This window comes from Rhynchophorus ferrugineus, unplaced genomic scaffold, assembly GCF_030347505.1.
Source record: "Rhynchophorus ferrugineus isolate W39M unplaced genomic scaffold, kcgeb_rfMv2 rfM4, whole genome shotgun sequence".
Classification (NCBI taxonomy): domain Eukaryota; kingdom Metazoa; phylum Arthropoda; class Insecta; order Coleoptera; family Curculionidae; genus Rhynchophorus; species Rhynchophorus ferrugineus.
Window position 1 is genome coordinate 37,472,431 of NW_027472583.1, and position 26,576 is coordinate 37,499,006.

At 31.5% G+C, this 26,576-nt stretch overlaps 1 protein-coding gene and 1 pseudogene across 2 annotated transcripts in view; one reads left to right on the forward strand and one right to left on the reverse strand.

Annotated features, from left to right (window-relative positions):
- Window positions 1-24,808, forward strand: part of LOC143195034 (esterase FE4-like) — a 37,786-nt pseudogene extending 12,978 nt beyond the window's left edge. Inside the window, exons 4-12 of the transcript XR_013005449.1 lie at window positions 19,145-19,278; window positions 19,336-19,470; window positions 19,693-19,853; window positions 19,912-20,330; window positions 23,600-23,792; window positions 23,880-24,046; window positions 24,105-24,237; window positions 24,294-24,426; window positions 24,483-24,808. The product of XR_013005449.1 is annotated as an esterase FE4-like (transcript). The remainder of the gene's footprint in view (window positions 1-19,144; window positions 19,279-19,335; window positions 19,471-19,692; window positions 19,854-19,911; window positions 20,331-23,599; window positions 23,793-23,879; window positions 24,047-24,104; window positions 24,238-24,293; window positions 24,427-24,482) is intronic.
- LOC143195723 (tudor domain-containing protein 5-like) lies at window positions 388-2,741 on the reverse strand. Its single transcript, XM_076403156.1, has 8 exons — window positions 2,526-2,741; window positions 2,297-2,436; window positions 1,665-2,239; window positions 1,525-1,611; window positions 1,305-1,437; window positions 1,049-1,245; window positions 689-829; window positions 388-630 (listed from the first exon to the last, which is right to left on the reverse strand). The coding sequence occupies exons 3-8, from the start codon at window positions 1,728-1,730 to the stop codon at window positions 388-390; spliced, it is 867 nt and encodes a 288-aa protein (XP_076259271.1). The 5' UTR covers window positions 1,731-2,239; window positions 2,297-2,436; window positions 2,526-2,741.
- Window positions 24,809-26,576: the final 1,768 nt, after the last annotated feature.

Genomic DNA, 26,576 nt, shown 5'->3' on the forward strand with positions numbered 1-26,576 from the left:
TCTCAAATAGCTTTGATATTGCAGGTAGTAGCGAAATAGGCCTGTAAGATTCGAATTGTTCTGCAGGTTTGTCAGGTTTTGTGCTGCTGCTTTTTAAAAAATATCGATAATTTTGGCAGACATTCTTTTGCCCAATATATTGATATATCGATATTATTTTAGCCGATATGTTTCGATTGATTGGGTTACATATTAGGACAGATCAGACAGCATTGTAAAGCCTTTTACGTAGATTAAAATTAAAGGAGAAATACTGTGTGATTCATGTTAAAATGATTGACGGGTATTAATGATTTTACTTGGCAGAAAACTTACCCGTGTTCAGTGAGTTTTTAATCTTGATGCCCCAGTTAGCAGTAAACTGATGCTTCCTTAATCTTCGGTGTACTATAGCTTATTATCACAATCAATTAAATGACGCGACAATTGGCCAGGTAAAGCTATATCATATATTACTGGTCTTTCTTGATTAAATTGATTAAATTTAATAAGGTCGTGCTTTAGGTCTCTGAAGAAATTAAAATCACAGAGGAGCTCGAAATTCATGTGTTTTGTAGCGGTAATAGTCAACGGTGAATATTTTTGTTGATATCTTATGGTCTCTATGAAACATTGTTCGGCGTACTCCAACTGGGAATTTGCTTACATCATTATTTGTGGAAAAATATTGTGGTAAGCAAAATTGCACAGGCACTCCCAATTCTTCTAACGTATACATTTCGCTGGCGCTTTGAGCAAAACCTAACTCCAGTTCAAGGAACATTGGGAAAAAATACAATCTCTCTACGTTGCTTGTACTATCTCCTAGTTTTAATGGCGGATATATTGACTGAAAAAAAAATAAATTGAATTAACAACAAATATAAAATGATATTAGATTGGTAAGTTGAACATGCTAAAATAAACGCTTACTATCTATATTTGCTAGTGAAATACTGAAAACGGGTCAAGACATTTAATATATTCAATACGGTTTTAACACATTCAACTTCCATTTGATCAAAGTGGCTTTGGTTTATACTATGTTATGAATATATTCAGCAATTACCTGGTTTTCCCAATAACCAAAACCTTTGTTTACCATCTCTTCGTTGACATTATAGGTGTTATCAACATCAGTGATGTCCGTTAGGAGCACTCCTGTACACTCTTCATCCCAGTTGACATAAACAATTTTCATTTTAATGTCTTTTCTGTTGACCATTTCTTTAAATGCAGTACAGGCTGATCTTGGCCAAATCCTATCTGAAATAGACGCAAATTTTATGTTTTATATTTTAAAGAGTTAATTTGGTTTTGCCTACTTCTTAATTTTGGCGCTATGTTATGTAATTGGCATCTAATAGCCTGCGCAGGTAAGTCAGCAAAATCGGTCTTTAAGAAGTATATTCCACTAAAGTGAACTTTACAAATTCTACCATAATCTATACAAAACACCTAAAAAATATTAGTCGTAAAATAGTAATGTTCTTTTCATACATTTAAAAAATGTTCCATCGAAGTAAGCGTGTCATATACACTTACCCTAGCTTCATTAGATTTGAGAATTACTTCTAGTATTCTGGCTCTATGATATTCACCACAAATTAGCGTCACGCAATTAAGACTTTCCTATAAAGTATTATCATAATATACACAATATACAAACATGGAATGGACCTTACCTGAATAACTGGAATGGGTACTGAATACTCTTTTTGTACCTCCTTTCGCCTATAGAAATTCTTCATATTATCTGTCAGGTTATTTAATTCGGAATTGTTTGACGTTATTATAATGAAACAGTATGTATTTTACCAGTAAATAACAATGTACAATTTTCCTACCTAATGACACCCAAAACTTCGATGGGTCATAAATTTCGACTACGACAATATCCATCTCATCTCCTTCTTCAGTATAAATTGGCAGAGACTGTCTGGGTAGTTCCGTAAATCGACAAATGTCATCAGGGATAAATGGTTCAAGAGTAGACCAGTCTAAATTTGGCAAAGCATCAGCTTCATTCTCCTGATCGCAATTGCTTTCAAAGTCATCTAGCATGTCTGCATCATCATAACCCCAATTAGAAATAGTATAGGTTTCCGAAAGGTTTTCCGGTATATCTTTTATATCATACAAGCGATAGCCTTCAATGCCAGATCGTATATAGATGAATATATGTGTCAAGTCCTTACACATATCTATTACTTCTTTGTAGCCATAGCCGTTAAAGGGTAGGTTTTCTTTAAACGTTTGCCTAGGAAAATAGTGTTGTGTTTTTAAGAAATAATTTTAAATTTTTTTATATACTTACTTATAGTAATGGGGTAGGTCACTGCAACATATACCTTCTTTAAAGTAACTTATTAAAATATGTAAATTGTCCTGCACATTCTTAGGTATATTTGATTCAGTATTGGTTTGTTTAGTATTGGAAGAGTTGACAGGTTGATTCTAAAATGATTTCTAATTACAAAAATCATACAAATAATTTCTAACTAAATTGGCCAATTTATCACAATGGATGCTCGGAAAATACATACCCATTATAAGTTTTCTTTTTAATTTCATTACACTCTTGTATCCGTATTATTTTTTGAGCTAGTTCTGGTACAATATTAGGAAATACCAGCGCTGATGGACCAGTGCCTTGAACTTGACAAACGTCAGGTATAGTTCTTAGATATTCCTCTGTTGACTTTGATTTGAATTTATTATAAGGTAATTCATACCCTACGAGTTCCTTGAAGTCGCGTTCTAGATCATCTGCCCCCAGTACAAAATTTGAGGATATTAATAAACTCCTAATAATACTTTTCATTTCCAGTTTAGTCATCTCGCTCTAAAAACAAGTCATATTAATAGAAGTTATTATAACTGTGTCAGTTTATAAATATCTACTTACCATTTTAATAATTATAAAATATATATTAATATGTTAATATATATTATAAATTAATAAATATAAAATTTTTAATATTTTTTGTATAGTTTTATAAGACTGTTAAAAACTGTCGAAATACGACCTGAATGAAAACTAAAAGAATTTTAGTTTATGTACTAATACGGTTGCATAGCCCGCCCCAAATTTTTTTTAACCAGTCAGGATTGGTTGTTAGTTGAAAGATGTAGTAAAACCATTTAAAATCCATTAGTTCCTCTTTCTAAGAAAAAAAATATCAGCAATAAAACGGTTTATTTTTATGGTATCCTACTAATATCTGCATAGTATACTTAGTGTTGTGTATTCCATATTGTTTTCCTTCTTCGAAGATTATTGAATGGAATTACTTAATTTTTAAAAAAATGTGAATTAAAAATAAATGGTGATACATTTTACTAAAGAAAAACAAGTAATTTTCTTAGGATGCATTTTTAGGAATAGAAAAAGAACTTAAAAAATATGGTGCTTTCTCTTTGATATAATTTCAACTCTTCTGGTTACTTAAAATTAAAAAAGAAAATATATGTTTAGGGAAATAGTATATATTTTATCGAGCAAGAGTGATTCGGCCCTTGTTTAAAAAAAAAACGGTGCGATTATTTCAAATTGTGAGATGTCATTAATTAAGTATTCAGAATTAAAAGTTTTATTTAAGATAACATTAATAGAATTTAACAAATGCCTCCAAATGAATATCTGGATATGGATATAATTGATGCTATTTGTAGTCCGGCTAAATTCTATGGCAAGTAACGAGGAAAGTATATGAACATTACATTTGCCAAGATAACATATATAATATGCAAACTTATGTTAATATCATGGCTATTATGTGATGATTTGATAAAAAGGGGTCATTATGAAATACATTAAAATATTGTTATCTTGCTAGCGACGTCTGTTTGGTCAGCTAGTAATACATTAATATATTAATATAATAATACATCGTCCGGTTGTCAAACGTACGCAAAATTATTCAAAATATTACAATTACAGCTTATAAACTGGAAAACGTTGTTTTAAGGCTTTGTTTTAATAAATTTTAAATGGCCCAGGTTTTTATTAAAAACATTTTTTAGTGTGTTGCAGCTGCACTGAATATTAACAATCACGGTGTCTGAAATAACAAAGAAAAAAAACAATATAACCTTATATTCTCCAAAAAGAAAGCATATTTATGCGAAAGTGGTGATGAATCAAGATCAGCTTGATGTTAGCTGTACCAGAGTTCAAATATACGAAATGTATAAAATCAGTAAGCAGTTTTTTCAATCGAAACATAATTTAATAAAATTATTTCAGAGAGAATTGTTACTATATCAATTTGCATATTTAGATGAGACGTGGATATATCAGGATGGTACATTGGGTCAGTCATAGCAAGATGACAATAGAGATAGCGTAAAGGCAATAACAGCTATCGATTAGGTTATGTCAGTCATAACATTTATTAATAATTCATTGCAGATATTACTATATGTCATGAAGACTTACTTCGTGCTGGAAACAGGAATATAAATGAAATCTTTTTATTGCTGGTGCAGAATTATTATTTTCCAGTCCAAGGGTGACTATCATGGAGAAATGAACCATAACTTGTTTTTACAGTGCTTTAAAAATCAGCTTTTAAAGAACTTGGTGGAACCATCAGTTATTGTTATGAACAATTCACCATATTATAGTACACTAGTGGAGAAGATGCCGACAATAGAATCAAGAAAGATTAGCAAAGTCTTATTATGTGGAAGGAAGCATTGTAGACCGTAAAACTTTCGGTTTTGATGAACTCGATAAGATATACACAGGAAGTAAATGATAAATGGTGAAATCGTGAACATGTTTTGGATAGATTGGAAATTAACAGTTCAGTGATTTACCTGGACAGTTACTGGGATAGTGAAAGTGACTAATAAACTTTCAGGATAATTGATAATGATGTGCAATGCTGGAAATTCCCGAGACAGAATGATGAGTGTGGAAACAACTAAAGGTATGCACATAATTAATAGATTATTACTGTAAACATGGTGTTGTAGGGCGTGATAGATTTGTGTGCACATATATGATTGTAATTGTTCAGAATTAAACATGAGCATTAAGTTGTAATGTATGAGAAGAGAATGAATACTAACTGTTTTGTAGATATGTTAAATACATGAGGCAAAATTCAGTGATTAGTTTTATCAAGAATGGCGTATACAGGTGGTAGCAGAATGAATATAAAATTCAGTGATATCAAGATGCCTTGACATGTAAACACACCATCCAAGGAAATAAGAACTAAACGAAAAAAGATAAATATGCTCTGGAATTAAAGTGAAATACATTACTTTGATATATTGTTTTTAATTAGGTAAATTAGGCTTCCAGGGGATACCACTACATAAAAAAGACGCGCCTTAAACTCTACCTCATAGGTGGTTTAGAAAATAGTTCAATGTATATTTAATAAAACAACTCTAACAATTCCCTTTAAGTCCTTCGATAATATTTGCATTAGATGTACTATTTTAAATAAAATTTAAATAAACTAAATATTTTTTACTTCAAAAAGCAGGAGGTTTTATTTTCTGTATTTTTTGTAATATATATTCTCCGTTAATTATAGACCGACTTTCCAAATCATATGGAAAGGCGTAAAAATACCGCAGACAACTACTTCTATAGAGTAATGGGTTGAGCGTTCAGTTCACATGCGGATGTCGCGGGTTCGATTCCCGACGGAAGCAACTACTTTTTATTGTTCTATTTTGGTTAGAACATTTATCAAATCACATAGATTAGGTAGCGGACACGGAATACTTCAATTCCTTATTTTCAATCATTGTTTTTTTATTTCTATTCTTGCTCATACGGGCTGCACCTTTATATGACCTATCCATTCTAATACTAATAAAATAACTGCGTAGTTTATTGAGTAATTATATAATACTAAAAAAATAGTGTAGTAGATTGGTTAAATTACGTTTCGTTCATTTTTATTTAGTTATTTTAACGATTATTATGTACGTATTTTATTTTTCAACGTTTTTCTTTTCTGTTAAAAATATAAGTTTGATTACTTTTTAATTTTTAGTTAGTTTCATATTTATTTTTTGAAGTAGGTTAATTTTTTTTGTTGAAAATATTTTATTGTTTATATAAACCATACTCTAGTATTTCAGCATTATCTAAAATATAGAAAATAATAAGTGAATACGGTTGAAAGTTTTTGTTTAGTTCACTTGGGCATATTTTTGGATTAAATTGCTAGTACACAAGATGAAATATATTCTACGAACATGTTCAGTTTTAATATGACCGTGAAAATACTAATGCAGGGTTCTCCAACTGCTGCGATAGTCGCGGGTTCGAATCCTGCAGGATATGAATATATTTTATGTTTGTGATTGTAAATGCCGCTAGGCACCAGCGTAAAATCCGACAAGGAATAATCATCCCAGTCAGGACGCGCTGATTTCCTACTTTTGAGTCTGTATCTTATTTTTTAATTACATTATTTGTTTTTGGCTAGAAAATATAATAATTACGTTACAAAATTATTTAAAAATTTTGAAAATTAACTTTATTCATTAATGTTTTATTTTATTGAAATGGAAGCAATAGAATTGTTTATATGTAGGTATAACCGTCATAAAAATAGTAAGTAACTCTTGTATAACTGTAATTCGTTATATTATATTATTAAACAGACTCCAATAATTTTAACCCCAAAGGTAAAGACTCAAATAAATACAATTTTGTAAGGCTATAAAACTTTTCATTTTTATTTGTGAGAACGCTATAATATTAACACAGCATTGGAATAAGAAATTGCTTTTAAATTTTCTGGATAAACATACAATTATATAACACAATTACATTATTATTTTATTAGTATTATTCGCAACCGGAATCTCTTATCATTGCAAAATAGCCTTTTGAATATTGTTTCTGCTTTCATGGCAGCTAATTAGAAAGCAGGTTTTATGAATTTGTTGACAGGTACGTTTGAGCTGGCGGCGCTATATGCCTGATCGATTTTAGCGTCAGTATTATTCAAATCAAACACGAAAAGTGTTGAAAAACATTTTAAACGGTGAAATTATTATTATAGTTGAAGTATCTATATATAATAACTTAAAAACACCTAACAGAAAACTGTTATTTTATCTAGAAAAATGTCAAAACTATCAAATTTTATAGTTTGTTTAGGTTGTTTAACAATAGGCTAGATGACTGTAACAAAGATTCACCAGAATATTTAATTATAATTATAATTTTCATTTAATAAGATTTCATTATAAATGAAAACACAATATTTTAAAATCCGCCATATTATATAAAATAACAATCAGAAACGCTACGAAGCATTGACGTTACTTGTCGTTTTCTAGCCATCACTTTTGTATTTGGAACATTTTATCGCGCTTCTATTTAATTTGGATTATTTATATAATATTTCGCAGTTCAAAGATAGGTTTTGTGATACCAACAAAAATAGATGATAAACGAAATAATTGAACTGGAATCTATCAAGGCAAATAACCTAAATTTGCATTCTGCGATGATAACTAACTGAAGTAATAATTCAAAAACAACTAGAACTTTCATAGAATATAAATGAATAAGTATTTCAGACACGCTGACGAGTATAAAACACAATATTGAAGAATAACAAGTAAAATTGACAATAGTAGATCACTTATAATTATAGCACAAAACTAATTAACAGCAGGTTATAACTCTAAAACTTACCCAATAATACCACAATTGCTAGTTGGGACTCAATGCTAAACTCAAATGCTATATCGCTAAAACAAATATTATATCGCTGACAAACTTACTGAAAAATTTAATAATATTAATTATAATTTAATATTAATAAGATATATATTGTAAACGTATTTGTTGTAAATCACCTTGTAATATATTTTTTAAAATGAAATGCACATATTTTTATTTTGAAGTTTATTTTAATAACAGCATAGCCTAACAGTTGTAATGTTTCCGCAAGTACCTTACACAAATCTGTATCTATATGTGTGGATATTCTTTATCCTATTTTCCTATACATTCTCATTCTACAGTTTAATTTCATTTACTTTACTTGATTCTAATTACTAAATTTCAGTTTATACATTGTCTGTAAATATTTTTTCAAATACTTGAAACTCCTGTTTGTCGCAAGTCACATATTCAAGCTGGTGAAAACTTGTTAACACCATATAGTTCAATCAAATACATATTAGTTACCCTGAACCTAGTGAAGTACAGTCCATCGAACTATTTATTATTACAAGAAATCAGATATTTGATGTTGGCTTTTTGTAATATAGCCAAGGTAGGATTTGATTAAACCATGATGACTTTCGTTTGAATCCCATTTTCTTCTGGCTGGTTGGCACTTGAATCTTATAGAATTACGTACTGACTTCATGCATATATGTAAGAATAAGAATAATCACATTATATTAAATATTAGTTGGTAGTGTACTTGCTAGTGGTAACTGAAGAAAGAATAAAATTATTAGATATCCATAAACACAAGAAATAAAACAAACAAGGCCTAATATCAAATGTTATTAACAGTTTTATTTATCTCAATATTATGCTAGTTATACTTCAAACAGAATTAATGTACTTAATATAGTAATAGAATAAATAGTAAATAGTAATAAGCAATAAGAAAGTAAGATATGAGGGCTACTGTTTTATTGCTAAGGTAATAAAATCTTCTAATTGGGCTCAGTGGTGTTTGTTATTTGCTTTTAATTTAGATATGTTTTAAAATGCCTCTTTAGTAAACTTTTTTTGAATTATTTATTTATTTATTTACTAAATTCAGTAGATTTAGATATGTAAATTAGAGATAAAAACTAAATGAATTATAAGAGGTGTGAATATTAATTTAGTTTTTGTTCGTAGTATTAGATAAGCCAAGAAATGTGAACGTATAAAATAGCTTTATAGTTTATAATTTAACATAAAAATAAAAAAAGAAATTATCTGTATAATATAGGAATAAAATTTCAATTCTTAAAGTATATATTAGCAATGCTTAACAATAATGCATAACGTCATCCAGCGATTTAATTTCATTTTTAAATTTATATAACTTTCTAACGTGATTTCTTAAAATTTAATTTAATTATTAATTTATTAATTCGTTAAAATTAAAAATAATATTATTTATATTTTATATGAAATAATATACTTTTAGAAAAATAGACTGGTTAAGCTGCTTTGTTTGTAACATCCTTACGAACAAAAAATGCTTGAGGAGTCCGAAAGAACAAGTCGTCCGAACACAAACGAACTATTGGCTTCAAAAATCAAAAATCCAAAAATCCAACAGTTTCAGTGCCCTGACAGAAGGGACACAAGAAAACCAGAACAACAAAGAAAACCAACTAAAAACAATTCCCAGAACAACCCCAGTAACAATGTATAAGGTAGGTGTTGCTAAACATCTGCATGACTTGCTCAAGACAATATGTAAAAATTACCCAATAAAAGCAATCGCATCTGAAATAAAGAAGATTCAAATGTTTGACCCTGAATACTTCAAAATGTTAATAAGAGAATTGGATAATAGAAATACGCAATACAATAATTTTTGACCAAAGCCCGAAAAAAACATTTAAATTCGTCATTAAAGGACTACATCACGCCACAGATTCAAACACAATTAAAACAGCTCTAGTTGAACAAGGCCGCGAAGTTGTAAACATACACAATATTAAACATCATTCAACAAAGGAGCCACTGCCAATGATTTATTTTAATTTGAAGCCAAAAGAAAATAATAAACATGTTGACGATATTAAGTATTTGGACCACAATGTCATTAAATGTGGACCATCATACACAAAAAAAAATCATCCCACAATGCCCCAGATGACAAGTATATGGGCATAACAAAACATACTGTCGCAAGTTGTATAGATGAGTGAAATGCGCAAGAAAGCATTCGACAAATGATTGGACGTACAAAATACAAAACGATGAAGTAAAATGCGTCAACTTTAAAGGAGACCATCCTGTAAATTATAGGGGATGCCTAGTCAACAAAAATTTTAAAAAATCCAGTACTCAGAGAAAAAAGAAGCCACCAAGACAGTCTATACCATTTAACTTGACTGAAACACCAATACAACATCCTCATATATAAAACGCATACGTAATAAACAACAGTCAGTCTCAAACTATTACGCAGATAACGCCAATCACCATTGAGCCTGTAAGTACTATTAGTAAATTAGAGGAAATGATGAGTAAACTTATGGAGCAAATGAGTACAATGATGAATTTACTCACCGTCGTCGTTACCAAGCTAGCCTAATGATTGAGAGCCATTACAGCAAATACAAAATAGCCATCTGTAATGCTAATGGACAACATGCCAGGGAGCTTAAAATAATCTTATCTGAACAAAATATTTATATCATGATGGTATCCGAACCATATTTCACGGATAGAAATAATTTACGGACTCCCAAATATGAGCTATATCACATAAAACACACAGATGATAAAGCACATGGAGGATCACCTCTAATTATTCGTGAAAACATAAAACACTCTGAAAGAGAGAAATTCAGCGAGGAGTGTATCGATTGTCCACCTAAACACAACAACAAGGCAGAACAGTATCACGGTTTCTTTAATACGCTGGGTAATAGATTCATTGCCAGAGGAGACTACAATGCAGAAACATGCAAAGCTGAATCATGCTTCGATCTCTCATATGATCACTCACCAGTTATTATAGCAGTGAACTCAAATATTCTCAACAAGGCAAAACCACCTTCTTTGCATAACACCAAAACTAACCATTATTTAGTGAGAAATTATACAGTTTAATATCTCTAAATGTACCTCTCAAAACAGAAAGAGATACAGAAATAGCACCGAAAAATATAACAAAAACTATACAAGAGGCCGCATGGTACGCAACACCTAATAGCGCGGATTGTCAAAAGTTTAATTATATTCGTCTACAATTAAACAAAAAATTGCCGAATAGAGAAAACTTCTAAAAGTCTGGCAACAAATCAGAATATTACAAAACAAGAGAAAATTCAGCCAGGCGACAAAAGGGCTGAAAGAGCTAATAAATAAGGAACAAAATCAAGGAATTCCAAACTATTTAGAAAACATAACGCCAACTGATGCTACGGAATATTCTCTCTTTAAAGCAATAAAAGATTAAAAAACCTTAACAACATAATCGACCCACTAAAATTGACAACAATACCTGGGCTAAGAATGATAAAGATAAAGCGGAGGTTTTCTCCATACACTTATAAACAGTATTTAATCCGTACCCTTCTGAAATATCCGCAACACAAGAAAATAAAATAGCTGACTTTCTTAACACTCCATTTCAAATGGATCTGCCACATGAGAAATTTACTGTTAAGGAAGTAAAACATTACTTAAAGAAATCAATGCTAAAAAGCTCATGGTGTTGACCTAATTACTGGAAGAATATTAAAAAATCTTTCAGAAAAGTGCATCAAATTAATAACATATCTAATCTTCATATTTAATGCCTTGCTAAGACTTGGAAAGTGGCTCAAATCATTATGATTCTAAAACCTGGGAAAAAATCATAAGACGCTTCCTCTTATCGTCCTATAAGCCTGTTACCTGTGATCTCTAAACTATTCGAAAAACTATGCATTAAGAGACTCAAAATAACCGTAGAGCTCTAGGCACTTTTTTAATATAGGCCAATATTGTATCATTATTAGAATCCTTCTCCATGAATAAAACTGGAGGAACATGTAAAAACAGACAAGCAGACATACTTCACGACTAAAAAATTTAAATATTTGTTAAATCTGTTCATTGTTTTGAATTCTGTACAATTAGTTTTATTTAATTTTATACCTTCTGATACCTATTAGTAAACACGCAACATAAAATAATTAACATATGAACAAATAATAAAACATTAGACCACTTTTATTATTAGAACTATATCCTTAGCGATATACTGCTCTGGACTGTAGCGTTCTAAATGCCGACTATGTGGCGATAAAAAATGAATGAGCGAGGAATACACAATCATACCCGAAGTGTAATTTTGGTTATACCCGGGCGGACAGGGTTTGCAGATTAACGATTACTCAAAACGTCGCAATATTGCTACATCAACTTTAAGTTCTAGTTCATTTTGGCTTTGAAATATAATAAAATTATATTCTATATAAAATAAGGAAATAAATATAATTCATTTTAACGTTACCGTATATCTAATGTATGTATTATCGAATTTCTTAAATTGCAATTTCTTCGTTTCGTACGACATGAGAAGGGGAAAGGGATATCACAGGTACCTAAATATCGATTGGCTTGGCATTCCGCTATTGCTATTTCTATGAGGACTATAAACTATGTCCCTATAGCTATTTCATATGCCACATAGCTAGGTTACACAGAATTTTTTTTTATTCAGTATACTAATGACTTGCACAACGGCCACGCTATTGGTGGGTATCCGGGTACACGGTAATTGAACGAATGGTGAAAGTTAGGTCAGTGACTGGACGGTTAACTGTTATTCCAAAGTTTGCCTTTTTCCATCAACTTTTGTTGTCTTAACACTATTTTTATTATCATTATCGTCTTCCCACAAGTGACTATTGGGTTTATTGGTACCGTTCTGAAATATCCATGTCTCATCTATTTAGTATTTACACAAATTAAAATAATAAGCCTTTCTCAACTTTATTATATATCACTATTTCTTTAAATCAGACAACAAAAGAAGAGAATATCAAACATTTAATTTTGAGTGTGAGTTGATTATTTTCTGTATATACTGAACAACTTAATAATACTAAACATTATTTACTAAACGTTTTCATACTTTTTAAAACCATTGAATTTAACAGTTATGTTGTTTTTGTTTATAACCGTGTGATATCGTTACGTAACGTTAGTTACCAATAGGTACCGCAATTAAAAATAGATGGAAACTTCAAATGTATACGAGAATCGCATATTTAATAGTATAAGATAAAATTTTAGCATGTTCTATAACCCACATCATAAATAATCTGTATTTGTTTTAAAATTGAAATTCTGGTATATTAAATAAGCACCATTGATATAATTGGAGATTTTTTTGATTGTTATAGATACATATATATACATACATATATATATATATATATATATATATATATATATATATATATATATATATATATATATATATATATATATATCTTATATATAAAAATGAATCGCAAAATGTGTTGGTAAGCGCATAACTCAACAACATCTGGACCAATTTGGCCAAATCTTTTTTTAAAATGTTCGTTGAAGTTCAAGAATGGTTTTTACGGCGATAAAAATTAGAATTATTGCTGGAAAAACCCTACAAATAGCCCTTTTCTTTTTCCCATACAAATGATTTGTAACTAAAACGTAGTCAATTTGAGCTTTATTGCTATGGTATAAAGTTCATATTAAATTACAAGCACTCACTGTTGTCTAAGCAATGTAAGTGTGTTCCTAATGTCAAAGATCATATCTATCAAAACAATGTGCGTGTGTGCGTTGGAGCACAGAATACATAGTTGGAGGAGTTTAATGTCGCGTTCCGAAACTCGCGTTTCTTTTGTATTAGTTTCGGCACGCGAGATAAAATGCATCAGTTTCCACGTCATTACATCAGTCAAACAAAAATCGCGTTACCAACAGTGTTTTATTATTTTTAATATCCCAATTTTAAATAAATAAAACAATTCGTACGGCTTAAAAGGATTTGAGTTCAAGTCATATCAAATTTAAAAAAAAAAGTTGTCTGTTACAGATGACTTTTGACAGATGACAGATGAATTGTCAACTGATACACGAAACAAATTCGTATATCGTGTTTTGTGCAGAGTGTTTAGTTAGTTAGTGTTTGTTTAGTTCGTGATTAGTGAAAAAATAATTTATATTTGATATGCCTCCTATAAGACGAAGCAATTTAGGTAGAAGAACCAGAAATGCTATAAACCAAGCTAATTACCGATCTAATCGTACTGCACAAGAACGTGACGACGGAAATGAACGTGAAAGAATTCGGATATCACAAACGCGTGAAGCGCGAGCGCGACATTCAACTAATAATCACGCAAGTTTGAATCGAGCTGCTTTCAGTTACGATGTGTCAATTGACTACAGTAACTACCAATGTGTTGTTATTGGTTCTATGAACTTGGTTTGCTCACACTGTAAGGCATTAAAATACAAAAACGAAGCCAATGGATTGTGTTGCGCAAATGGTAAAGTGAAATTGATACCATTGGATCCACCACCAGAACCATTGTACTCATTGGTTTCAGGAATAGGAACAGATTCTATACACTTTTTGACACATATCCAACAATATAACAATTGCTTTCAAATGACTTCATTTGGGGCAACAAATGCAGTTCGGGAAAATTTTATGCCAACTTTCAAGGTATGTATTATAGCAGTTACTCATAATTATTTTAGCGAACGAAATTTTCTGTCACCAAAGTTAAGATGTGTTACTAATCTTCAATTTCTTAATCATTACGAAATATATCACTTAGTCATCATATTATATGGTGATTCAGTTTCAGTGACACTTTTATTATATTTTATATTTGATAGATATTAGTTAAAACTAAATATATACTTTTTAAGATCAAATATTATTTAAGTTTGATCACTGACAATCCATTAATTTATACCACACCATAATATTTTTTTTTATTTACAGATACAAGGGCAAATATATCACAGAGCAGGTTCACTGTTACCAGTGTCAGATAGCGACAACAAATTCCTGCAAATTTATTTTATGGGCAATTCACCACAAGAAATTGATCTGCGTTGTGCACATAACAATTTAGTAAAGAGGTCTATTGTAGAACAATTACAAACTTTATTTCATCAACACAATCAATTGATTATATTGTTTAAAACTGCCCTGGATCTGATGCCATCCGATAATCACAAAATTGAAATCAGAGCTGATAAAACACCTGCAGGTCAACATACAAGACGTTTTAATGCATTAACTATTGATGAAGTTGCTATCGTTGTAGTTGGAGAAAATTTGGAATCCCGTGATATTGTTTTACATCGTCGGAATGATCAATTACAACGTATAAAGGAAACACACCGCTCATATGATGCACTGCAATATCCCATTATATTTTGGCAAGGTGAAGATGGCTACGATTTATCAATAAAAATGATAAATCCTATTACAGGTAACTAAAATATTAGTTTAGCTATGACGATAATATCTCAGTCACTATATTATGTATTTGAATGTTATTAAAACAAAATCTGTTTACAGGTTCTGAAACCAACAAAAAAGTCAGTTCAATGAACTATTATTCATACCGCCTAATGATTCGGGAAAATGAAGATAATCACATATTGAAATGTCGGCGATTATATCACAAATATGTTGTTGACATGTATGTTAAAATTGAAACGGAGAGATAAACATTCATCAGGTTGAATCAAACCAAACTCCGATCTGAAGAGTATATTCACCTTCGAGATGCGATTAATACTGATGGAAATGCACAGAATATCGGTCGGATGACTATTCTTCCAGCAACATACATCGGAAGCCCTCGGCATATGCACGAATATGCTCAAGATGCCATGTCGTATGTTCGTCATTATGGTACAGCAGATTTGTTCATCACATTTACATGCAATCCGCAATGGATAGAAATTAAGCAGGAGTTATTCCTTGGGCAATCACCCATTGATCGTCATGATATTACAGCCGGAGTTTTTAGACAAAAGTTGAAATCTTTAATGAATTTCTTCGTAAAACATAATGTGTTTGGTGGGACACGCTGCTGGATGTATTCTGTGGAGTGGCAGAAACGAGGATTGCCACATGCACACATTTTGATTTGGTTGGTTGAAAAGATAAGGCCAAATGAAGTTGATGCAGTGATATCAGCTGAAATCCCTAATGTACAAGTAGATCCTGGATTGCATGAGGTAGTTATCAAAAACATGATACATGGTCCCTGTGGAACTCTTAATCAAAATTCACCGTGTATGATGGATGGTAAATGTTCAAAACGATATCCACGGACATTAATATCGGAAACAATTACTGGTAATGACGGTTATCCATTGTATCGTCGCAGATCGACAGCAGACAATGGAAAATCAACAATTGTCAAATTAAATCAACATGATATTGAAATAGATAATCGTTGGATTGTTCCATATTCACCCATTTTATCAAAGACATTCAAAGCACACATCAACGTTGAATCTTGCCATTCAGTGAAATCGATTAAATACATTTGCAAATATGTAACCAAAGGGAGTGCTGTGATTGGAATTGGTGCAGAGAATTTTAATGATGAAGTTACCCAATACCAAATGGGCCGCTATGTCAGTAGTAATGAAGCAGTTTGGCGAATATTTTCTTTTCCTATTCATGAGAGACACCCTTCTGTTGTTCACTTAGCTGCGCATTTAGAAAATGGACAAAGAGTGTATTTTACAGCACAGAACGCAGTACAAAGAGCTGCTCAGCCACCATCTACTACATTAACCAGTTTTTTTGAGACATGCCAAAACGATGATTTCGCACAAACATTGCTATATTCTGAAATGCCAAAATTTTATACCAGGAATCAATCCTCAAGGAGATTTATACGACGGAAACAAGAAAAACCAGTTCCAGGATATACAGATGTATATTCCACCGATGCGATTGGCCGGATTTATTCAGTACATCCAAGCAATGATGAATGTTTTTATTTACGACTGCTATTAGTCAATGTACGTGGCCCAACATCATTCCAACAGTTACGAACTGTTGATGGTGAATTGTGTGGATCCTACAGAGAAGCCTGTCAACGTTTGCAATTGCTTGAAAATGACGCTCATTGGGATCAAACTCTCAATGATGCTTTAATATCATCACACGCTCATCAAATACGAACATTGTTTTCTATAATCATATCTACATGCTTCCCATCAAACCCAATTGATTTGTGGATGAAGTACAAAGATTATATGTGTGATGATATTTTGTATCAAATACGGAATAGAATGGGAAATCCAAATATACAAATCAGTGAAGAAATTTACAATGAAGCATTGATTTCAATTGAGGACATGTGCTTGATAATGTCAAACAAACTATTAATTCAATTAGGCCTGACCGCGCCCAATCGTCCAATGCATGACGCTTTTAACCAAGAGTTGCATCGAGAAAGACTGTATGATCTCAACGCTTTGAAAGAATTAATTCAAACAAATCTTCCACTATTAAATGAACAAGAGAAGTATGTATTTGAAACTCTTATGAAAGTAACAAATGATGAAACTGGAGGGATTTACTTCTTAGATGCACCTGGTGGTACAGGAAAAACTTTTTTGATTTCATTAATATTAGCAACAATTCGCTCATAAAATAAAATTGCACTTGCACTCGCTTCGTCGGGAATCGCAGCAACTTTGCTTGAAGGTGGTCGAACAGCCCATTCAGCACTAAAATTGCCATTAAATATGCAAAGCAATGAAACTCCAACCTGCAACGTTTCGAAGAACTCTGCAATGGCAAAGGTTTTGCAGCAATGTAAATTGATTGTTTGGGATGAATGCACGATGGCACATAAAAAATCTTTGGAGGCTTTAGACAGAACCATAAAATATCTACGTAGCAATAATAACCGATTTGGTGGTGCAATGATTTTATTAGCAGGAGATTTTCGTCAAACATTGCCAGTGATTCCACGATAAACGCCAGCTGATGAACTCAATGCATGTCTAAAGTCCTCCAATTTGTGGAAACATGTCAAAGTACTTCATTTAAGCAAGAATATGCGTGTCGAGTTGCAAAATGACCAATCTGGAAACATATTCTCTAAACAACTCATTGACATTGGTAATGGCAAATTTCCTATAGACATGATGACTGGCTGCATTAACTTTCCTCAAAGTTTTTGTCAGTTAACTCGATCAAAAGATGAACTTATTCAGAAGGTGTTTCCAGATGATTCTCAAAATTACAGAAACCATGATTGGTTGAGCGAACGAGCTATACTGGCTGCAAAAAACATAGATGTAAATGAATTAAATTTCAAAATTCAAGAACAAATTACAGGCGAATTGAGGATATATAAATCAGTTGATTCGGCTACTAATCAAGATTATGTAGTCAACTATCCACCGGAATTTTTAAACTCGCTGGATTTACCAGGATTGCCACCTCACAATCTTCAATTAAAGGTTGGATCGGTGGTTATAATGTTGCGAAATATCAACCAACCGCGTCTTTGCAACGGTACACGGTTAGCGATAAAAAAATTACTAAACAATGTGATAGAAGCAACTATACTCAAAGGAAAGTATAAAGGAGATGTTCTCATACCGCGCATCCCAATGATTCCGACTGATGTGCCATTTGAGTTTAAACGACTACAGTTTCCAGTGCGGCTTGCTTTTGCTATGACTATAAACAAGTCACAGCGGCAATCATTAAGTGTTTGTGGTATTAATCTAGAAAACCCATGTTTCTCACATGGTCAATTGTATGTTGCCTGTTCCCGTGTTGGAAAACCATCAGATTTGTTTATCTATGCGCCAGTTAATCAAACAAAAAACATCGTATACCACAAAGCACTACAATGATAATAATAATAATAATTATGATTCACATGATTAACAATAAAGCGATTACTTACTTTTCAATCCTTATATATGGTTTATTTAATTATTTTTTATTCACAACGCATAGGGCGTTGTGAATAAAAAGGTGGGGTGATGGTTCTGTTCAGGAGAATTTTTTAAAATACGTAGGCACAAAAACTGCCACATTACAAATCTTTTTGACAGGACGAAGTCTGCCGGGTCAGCTATATATATATATATATATATATATATATATATATATATATATATATATGTATATTTTTAAATATTTGACTAAATAAGTTTGATTATATTAAACTGCTTTATCAATTTATCTATCACTTATGATGTGCAGCATCCATACATACGGATCTTTACACATAAAGACTTCACTTTTATCATCGACACGATCTGTATATATATCCGATTTCTCTCAGTCACATTGTAATTAAAGTAATTAAATTCCAAGATCATGATATTTAACCTAATATTAGTTTGCTTTTGTTTTTCGGTCATTTTTGTGAGTATTTGAATCCAGAATGACTTATTCTAAAGTGAATTTAATTGAAATGATTTTAGGGACAGCAAGTTCTTACCCCAGATGGCCCCATTAAAGGCACCACCGGTTACACTACTAATAACGAGCCATATTCAGCATATTACTCGATACCATACGCCAAACCTAACCACCTATTGGATCCCTTCGATTTCAAGTAAAGTTTGCGTATCATCTTATGAGTCGTTTTGAACTAAAAAATACTTTATTATAGGCCCCTCGAGCTGTAAACCCGTGGGCGGAGGTGTTAGATGCCTCTGTAGATCAAAACCGGATCTGTTTTCAATTGTATTCAGATTATCCAGAAGAAACTGAAGATTGCTTGATATTAAACGTTTTTGTGCCGCAAGTATGTCGTAATTTTTGCTTTTTTTAACATTCGATATATTTTTAATAGTCGACACTTTCTTTGTTTTAGTTATAGATAAGTTGAGTATCACTTGTTTATTTACTTACCGATCATATTTCAATTGTTTATTAGCGTTATCGTATAAAGTGGCAAATTTACATTTTGTGTATTAAGAATGAGATTATAAAATCGAATTTTGTACGATGAATATTGATGTTGCAGAATATTAATACTACAAATCTACCTGTTATGGTTTTTATTCATGGAGGAGGCTTTATATCAGGATCTGGATTGACTAGCGGCCCCGAAGGATATTATGCACCGAATTTTTGGATGCAAAATGGCGTCATTCTGGTGACTGAATTATAGACTTGGCGTCTTTGGTACAGTACATTTTACAATTTATGATATTAAAAAACAATGGCATTATTAATTTCTAAGGCTTCTTTTCTACCGGTGATGATGTCATACCAGGTAACAATGGATTGAAGGATCAAGTTTTAGCTCTAAAATGGGTTAAGAGAAACATAGCTGCTTTTGGTAGTGATTATGATAAAGTTTTGATCTTTGGATAATCTGCCGGTAGTGCTTCAGTTGGTTCTCAGACCATCAGTTTGTGGTAAATAACTAAAATTATTTGATGGTTTGCATTATTCAGTTCGAAAATATTCAGGACTGTTCAGAACTCCCCTCTCTGTCCATAGACATATCAACGAAATCAAACTAGCATATCCTACAAAGCAGCCAGCTTCATTGATTCCCAGTTCGAAACATTCAGAGATTCCAGTAAGCTATTAGAGGTGTTGCAGAGCGTGGAAGAAAGAACTATTGATGCTGCAGGATTCAGTTTTGCAAATTGGGTATGAAGCTTAAATTATACAGTTTTTACTTATTTAATTTATTATAACAACACAAGTATATACGGCCCTGGACCTGAGCAACCAAAACTGATTAGAATGGTTTTAAAATCAGTAGCCCGGTTTCTTAAAATTGGTTCAAGTTATCGAAATATTTAATAAATTTATTATTTTACTGTTTCTGACAATTAACGGCCACTTATTAAATTAAAAAGTGTAAATAAGAAATGAACAGAGGTTGAAATGAGTCTTTTTACTGTACGGGATCTGCTTCACGTACTAGGGTTTAACAATAATCGCTTAACATGTCTTCTTTCTAAAATCTTTGGTATCGCCTTTCGATTTTTGCCATATCATGGTGTAGCCGCTCTCCTTACTTGTCGTTTGTTTCACTCAAGATTTGTGGAAAAAAAATCAGTACATTAATGCAGACGAAATGTAAGACATGAAAAAGTTGTAGACAACATTTTGTAATGATGCCCATGATGCTGCTTTGTAAACTTTACGTCACGTATTAATTTCTGAATGTTTGATCTGAGAGATATTCGTTCTTTATTTCTTGCATATGACGTGCGTTTTGGAAACAATTTGGTAAAATACAGTCCTTCGCGAGTGAGCGCTTGGACAAAGTTTTTAATAAGAATTTAATAAGTTTAACTTGAAGAGGGGGCAATAAAACATCCTATGGATTCACAAGTGGTACAGAGGACTGTTTCGTTGTCCTGATTCATGATTCATACGAATCGGCCACATCTTTCTCACTCTATGATGTTCAACTGCACCCCTGAACCTGAATTTCGTGAATCTAGTTATTATGATGCTAGACTGCATTAGTCAATATTATGTACATGAGTATGAATACGAATATGAGTGCATTTGTCATGATTTTTCTACTTTTGAACTTTAATCGAAATTTGAAGCGTTGTATATGAATTTTTACAAATTTCAAAACACAATAACAGCATAAAACATCCTCCAAATGGTCTTTCATTGTTTTCATTTGACAGTTGACAGCCATCATACGCAAACTTGTAAACGAGAATAAATCTTGACATATGGATTAAATATTGAAAACACATGAATCTTTGTTATCGTCTCGGATACAAAAGTTGACCCGAATTTCTAAAATTATGTAATTTATTAAGTCTTTTGTTTGGTCATATTAGGAATGCTAGAAAATGGCGAACAGTTAGTTATTCTATTGTTGAAATTTACGATGAATTGCAAGTAGATTTACTAATTATTTTGTACCCATTATACTGAAAGCAATGCAGTGCAAAAACTGCAGAATCTGGGTAATTATTTTAATGTAATATTCGTCTTTATTACTATAGAACTTTATAAACCGTCTTATATGTAGGCTATATAATTATTTTGAACACAGAAATTAACTTTGACAAAAAGGATTACTAATAGAATATTTATTAGTCCAAAATAATTGACATAATTTCTGACTTACAGCAATAACATTATTTTAATTTTGTATTTAACTTAAATATAAATATAAGGAATTAATATTGTTTAATTCCAATAAAGTTTAATACTATTGGTCCATGCGAAGTACAATATCTCTTATATTAATGAGTTGTTGGTTGTTCAATAATTTTACAGATAAAATTTTAAAATGGAACTTTGAACTAATATCATCTTAAATCTTTTTGATATATTTTATAATTCAAGGCTGTGGGGATCTTGTTATATCTGTGTTTTATCTAGGTATGTAGGAAATTGTATCAGATGTTTATGTTTGTGTTGTAATAGCTATCAAAATGTTATTGCAAAATACTGTTATACGATTTGAAGTAACTATTAAATTCGATTGAATTGTCACATACGGTGCATACGAGTGAAACACTTTTTGAAACTTATAATCTATTCAAAACAGTAGCGAAACGGGAGACCTGTCAAAACGTCGCAATGTTGCCGCAGCAACTCTGAGTTGTAGTACATTTTGGCTCTGACATATAACACAATATTAATATAAATAAAAATGTTATGTATTATAATTTATTTTAACTTTATAGTACATCTAATGCATATATTAGCGATGAACTTAAAACTACAATTAACAGGCACAATAATTTTTAGGTTGGAGTTGTTTTATTATATATCCATTGAACTTTTTTCCACACTAGTATAGGTGGTTCTAGGCGCCTATTTTATGTAGTGGTATACCCCGAAGGCCTAATCCAGCTAATTAACAATTCTATATCTGAATAATGTATTTTACGTTCATTAGAGAGCATATTTATGTTTTACGCTTAGTTCTTGTTTCTTTCGATGCAATGTATCCTCATAAAGTCATTATAATATTATATTTCTCTTTAGTTTGTCCTGTTACTATACTGTGTACATCTTTCTTGATAAAACTACATATCATCACTTTATTCTCCTTAATGCATTTGCCATATATGCAAAACAGTTAGTATTATTTCTCTCCTCATATCGATCGCCCTCACACAAACCGTAGGTGTTATTTTCGACAATGCCTCTTTCCATAAATCCAGATGGTTTGAATATCCTTGTCCATCTGAATATCTATTGCAGTGCCCCATATAAACTCAATTGGATTAAATATGCGGTGATAGAGAGGAAGACATAATACTCGGTGGCCATAACGTTCACTAATCTGATCTATCTGCATCATTTTATATCTTTTATCAGGTTTATTTCTAAAAAAGTAAATTACTTAAAATGCACTTAAATATTTCATATATATTTACCGAGTAACAATTTGAAATAGTTTATTTTTTAACACGATCTCCTCGAAATTTATTTTATGTACTTTAAGCCATTCCCTAATTGGAGCCTTTGTAGATGCACTTGTTTTCAATTTCCCCACTAGTGTACTATATATATGGTAGATATGGTGCATTGTACATAACAATAACTGATGGTTCCTCCAAGTACTTTAAAAGCTTTTTAAGCTTTAATTTTCAAATTACTGTAAAATGATAGTCACCCTTGGACTTAGGGGAAAACACTAATTCTGCACCAGAAATAAAAGCATTCCTGTTTCGAGCATGAAGAGCCATATGTCTATAATGAATTATTAATAAATATTATGACTAACAAAACCTAATCGACAGTTATTCCAATGTTTACCTTTTCCTGTCAACTTTTGTTGTCTTTACACTATATTTTTATTATTTTATTATTATTGATTATTTTGTTTAACGTATATTTTATTAATGTCTCACTTTATAAAGGAAAATATTATTATAATACATACAAGCACCTAATCTAAAATAGGTAAATTCTTCTCCTATTAGGATTCTTCGAAACCAGATAATGTAGTCAGGCGGCAACTGCAGCAGGGATTTTTTTTCGCTCCAGTCACGGAGGTCGAAAACGACGAGGCGTTTTTGACTGAGTACCCTTACGTGGCGTTGGAGAATGGCCGTTTCAATAAAGTTCCGATTATGATCGGTACTGATTCGGAAGAAGGCCTTATGAATTTGTCGGGTAAGACAGCTGCCAAAAGCTGATGTAATGTCAAAAATGAGTCACGACTCATAAGTCAAAAGTATATTATATTTTATTTATTTACAGAGTGGCTTGATAATATTTTGCAGTCTTACGACAATTTTATCTATATGTTGAATCCGGGAAATTTGCATTTAACTGACGGTGCGGCTGTTTATGAAGTGGCAAACGCAATTAAGCAGGAATACTCGCCAGATCGTATATTTTACGATAACAAGTTAGCAGGAATTCAGGTTTGATCACTACAGAATTATCTCATAAATTAAAACTCAATTTTGGTGTGTATTTTAGTACTTTACAGAACAAGATTTCACGAAATCTCTAGTAAAACATGCAGAATTATACTCGGCAGATGCCTCGACATACTTTTACGAATTTTCGTACTCCGGAACGATGGGTAACAACGTTGATTATAAATATCCAGGTAAGGGCTCGATGATATAATAGAAGAATCTAACATAACTAGTTGATAATTGAAAGGGTCAGAAAATGTTACTCACGGAGAAGAAATGGGATACATTTTGAGCTATGCTGACCCAAAAGTTTATCCAGAATGGGATCAAGTACTTCACGAAAGACTATTAAAACTTTGGATTAACTTCGCTAAATACACGTAAGTTAGTTAAAATAAGTAATTCTAATTATTATCGCATTTATTGTTGTTATTAGAAACCCAACGCCTGAAGAAGATGAAGTTCTACAAAATCTAATTGGGCCTGTCGTGAAACCTGGCGAATTTCAATATGTAAACATATTGGAGGATCTGGTATTAACTCAGGGAAAACCAAAACCTAATAGGATAGCATATTGGGATAGCATATACGAAAACTATGGTGTAAGGCCATTCGATACATATTAAAATATAATTATTTTTTAATCAGTTTTTAATATATTTTAAAAAGTTATTGAAAAATAAATAAATTTTTAAACTATACAATCTTATATACATATATAATTCTTCTGTATCACTGAACTCCTTGAATACTTAGCCTCTATTAGACAAATAATATATATTTTTTGTTAAACCTAGACTTGCCATCAGTTGAGATACATCAGTTTTACAGGCAATGAAAATTAATAACGGTATATGTAGTATATGAAATGTACAAAATATACCTATTTTCTGCTACTTTCGTTCACTTACACCATCACTCTATTATTCTACTGACATGTCCCAAGCACCTTATGATTTGTGTTTGTGTTTGCTAAACTATATCATATTTATTAACAAAAATGAAATATATAGCATATTTCATATATATAAACTATATAGTGTGACTTATACGAAAACAACCCCTAGGTACCTATACTGTGTTTTAAATGGAACAAGATCATTAGTTAATGCAATACCTGATTGGTGTGATAAGTGAGTCGTCTAGAAATAGGGGTTTGATTTATGTTAGAATATATTTAAACCTTCAGTGTCGCTTTGTATCATCGTTCAATAAGTTGCCATTTCAAGTAAAGTAAAACAACTTTATATATAATTTATATAAACAATAGTAACTTTATTTACAATTATGCTATCTGATTATAACAATTATTTAAAACGTATTATTTCACACTGTTTACGGTAGAGTACTTTTACTTACCTTAGAGTATGATTATATTTTGAAATAAAATAACAATTAAATATTCGATAAAGTCTAGAACGGTGATCTTATGTACATTGATTCATACGTTCGCTGTGTTTATACATAAACTTATGGTTCCCTAATGCAACAGCAAAGATGCCTGATACATTCGTAAACACTAAGAAAAACTGTTTATAAGGAAATAAGAACATTATTAATATTAACCAGGAACAATAGCTAACATTCTAATAAGTCTTAATTTCAGAACTTACCGAATTTTAAGTCTTAATTTTGTATACTACCAATCTTATTTTGAGCTTCAATATAATTTTGACAATTACATATACAGTTAATTCTGTGAATTGATATATTTTATTTGATAATCTTACTATCCTCTGGTTTTACCCACTTACATTTTGAATGTCACTAACATTTTGATAATTACATGTAGAGTTAATTCTGTGAATTAACATATTTTATTTGTTGATCTTTCTGTTTTCTGTCTTACCCACTTAAAATTCTAATGTCAATAAAATTTTATCAATTACATGTAGTTATGTAATTATTACTTACTAGCTGACCCGACAGACTTCGTCCTGTCAAAAAGATTTGTAATGTGGCAGTTTTTGTGCCTACGTATTTTAAAAAATTCTCCTGAACAGAACTATCACCCTGGTGATAGGGCGTTGTGAATAAAAAATAATTAAATAAAACATATATATGGATTTAAAAGTAAGTAATCGCTTTATTGTTAATCATGTGAATCATAATTATTATTATTATTATCATTGTAGTGCTTTGTGGTATACGATGTTTTTTGTTTGATTACCTGGCGCATAGATAAACAAATCTGATGGTTTTCCAACACGGGAACAGGCAACATACAATTGACCATGTGAGAAACATGGGTTTTCTAGATTAATACCACAAACACTTAATGATTGCCCCTGGGCCTTGTTTATAGTCATAGCAAAAGAAAGCCGCACTGGAAACTGTAGTCGTTTAAACTCAAATGGCACATCAGTCGGAATCATTGGGACGCGCGGTATGAGAACATCTTCTCCTTTATACTTTCCTTTGAGTATAGTTGCTTCTATCACATTGTTTAGTAATTTTTTTATCGCTAACCGTGTACCGTTGCAAAGACGCGGTTGGTTGATATTTCGCAACATTATAACCACCGATCCAA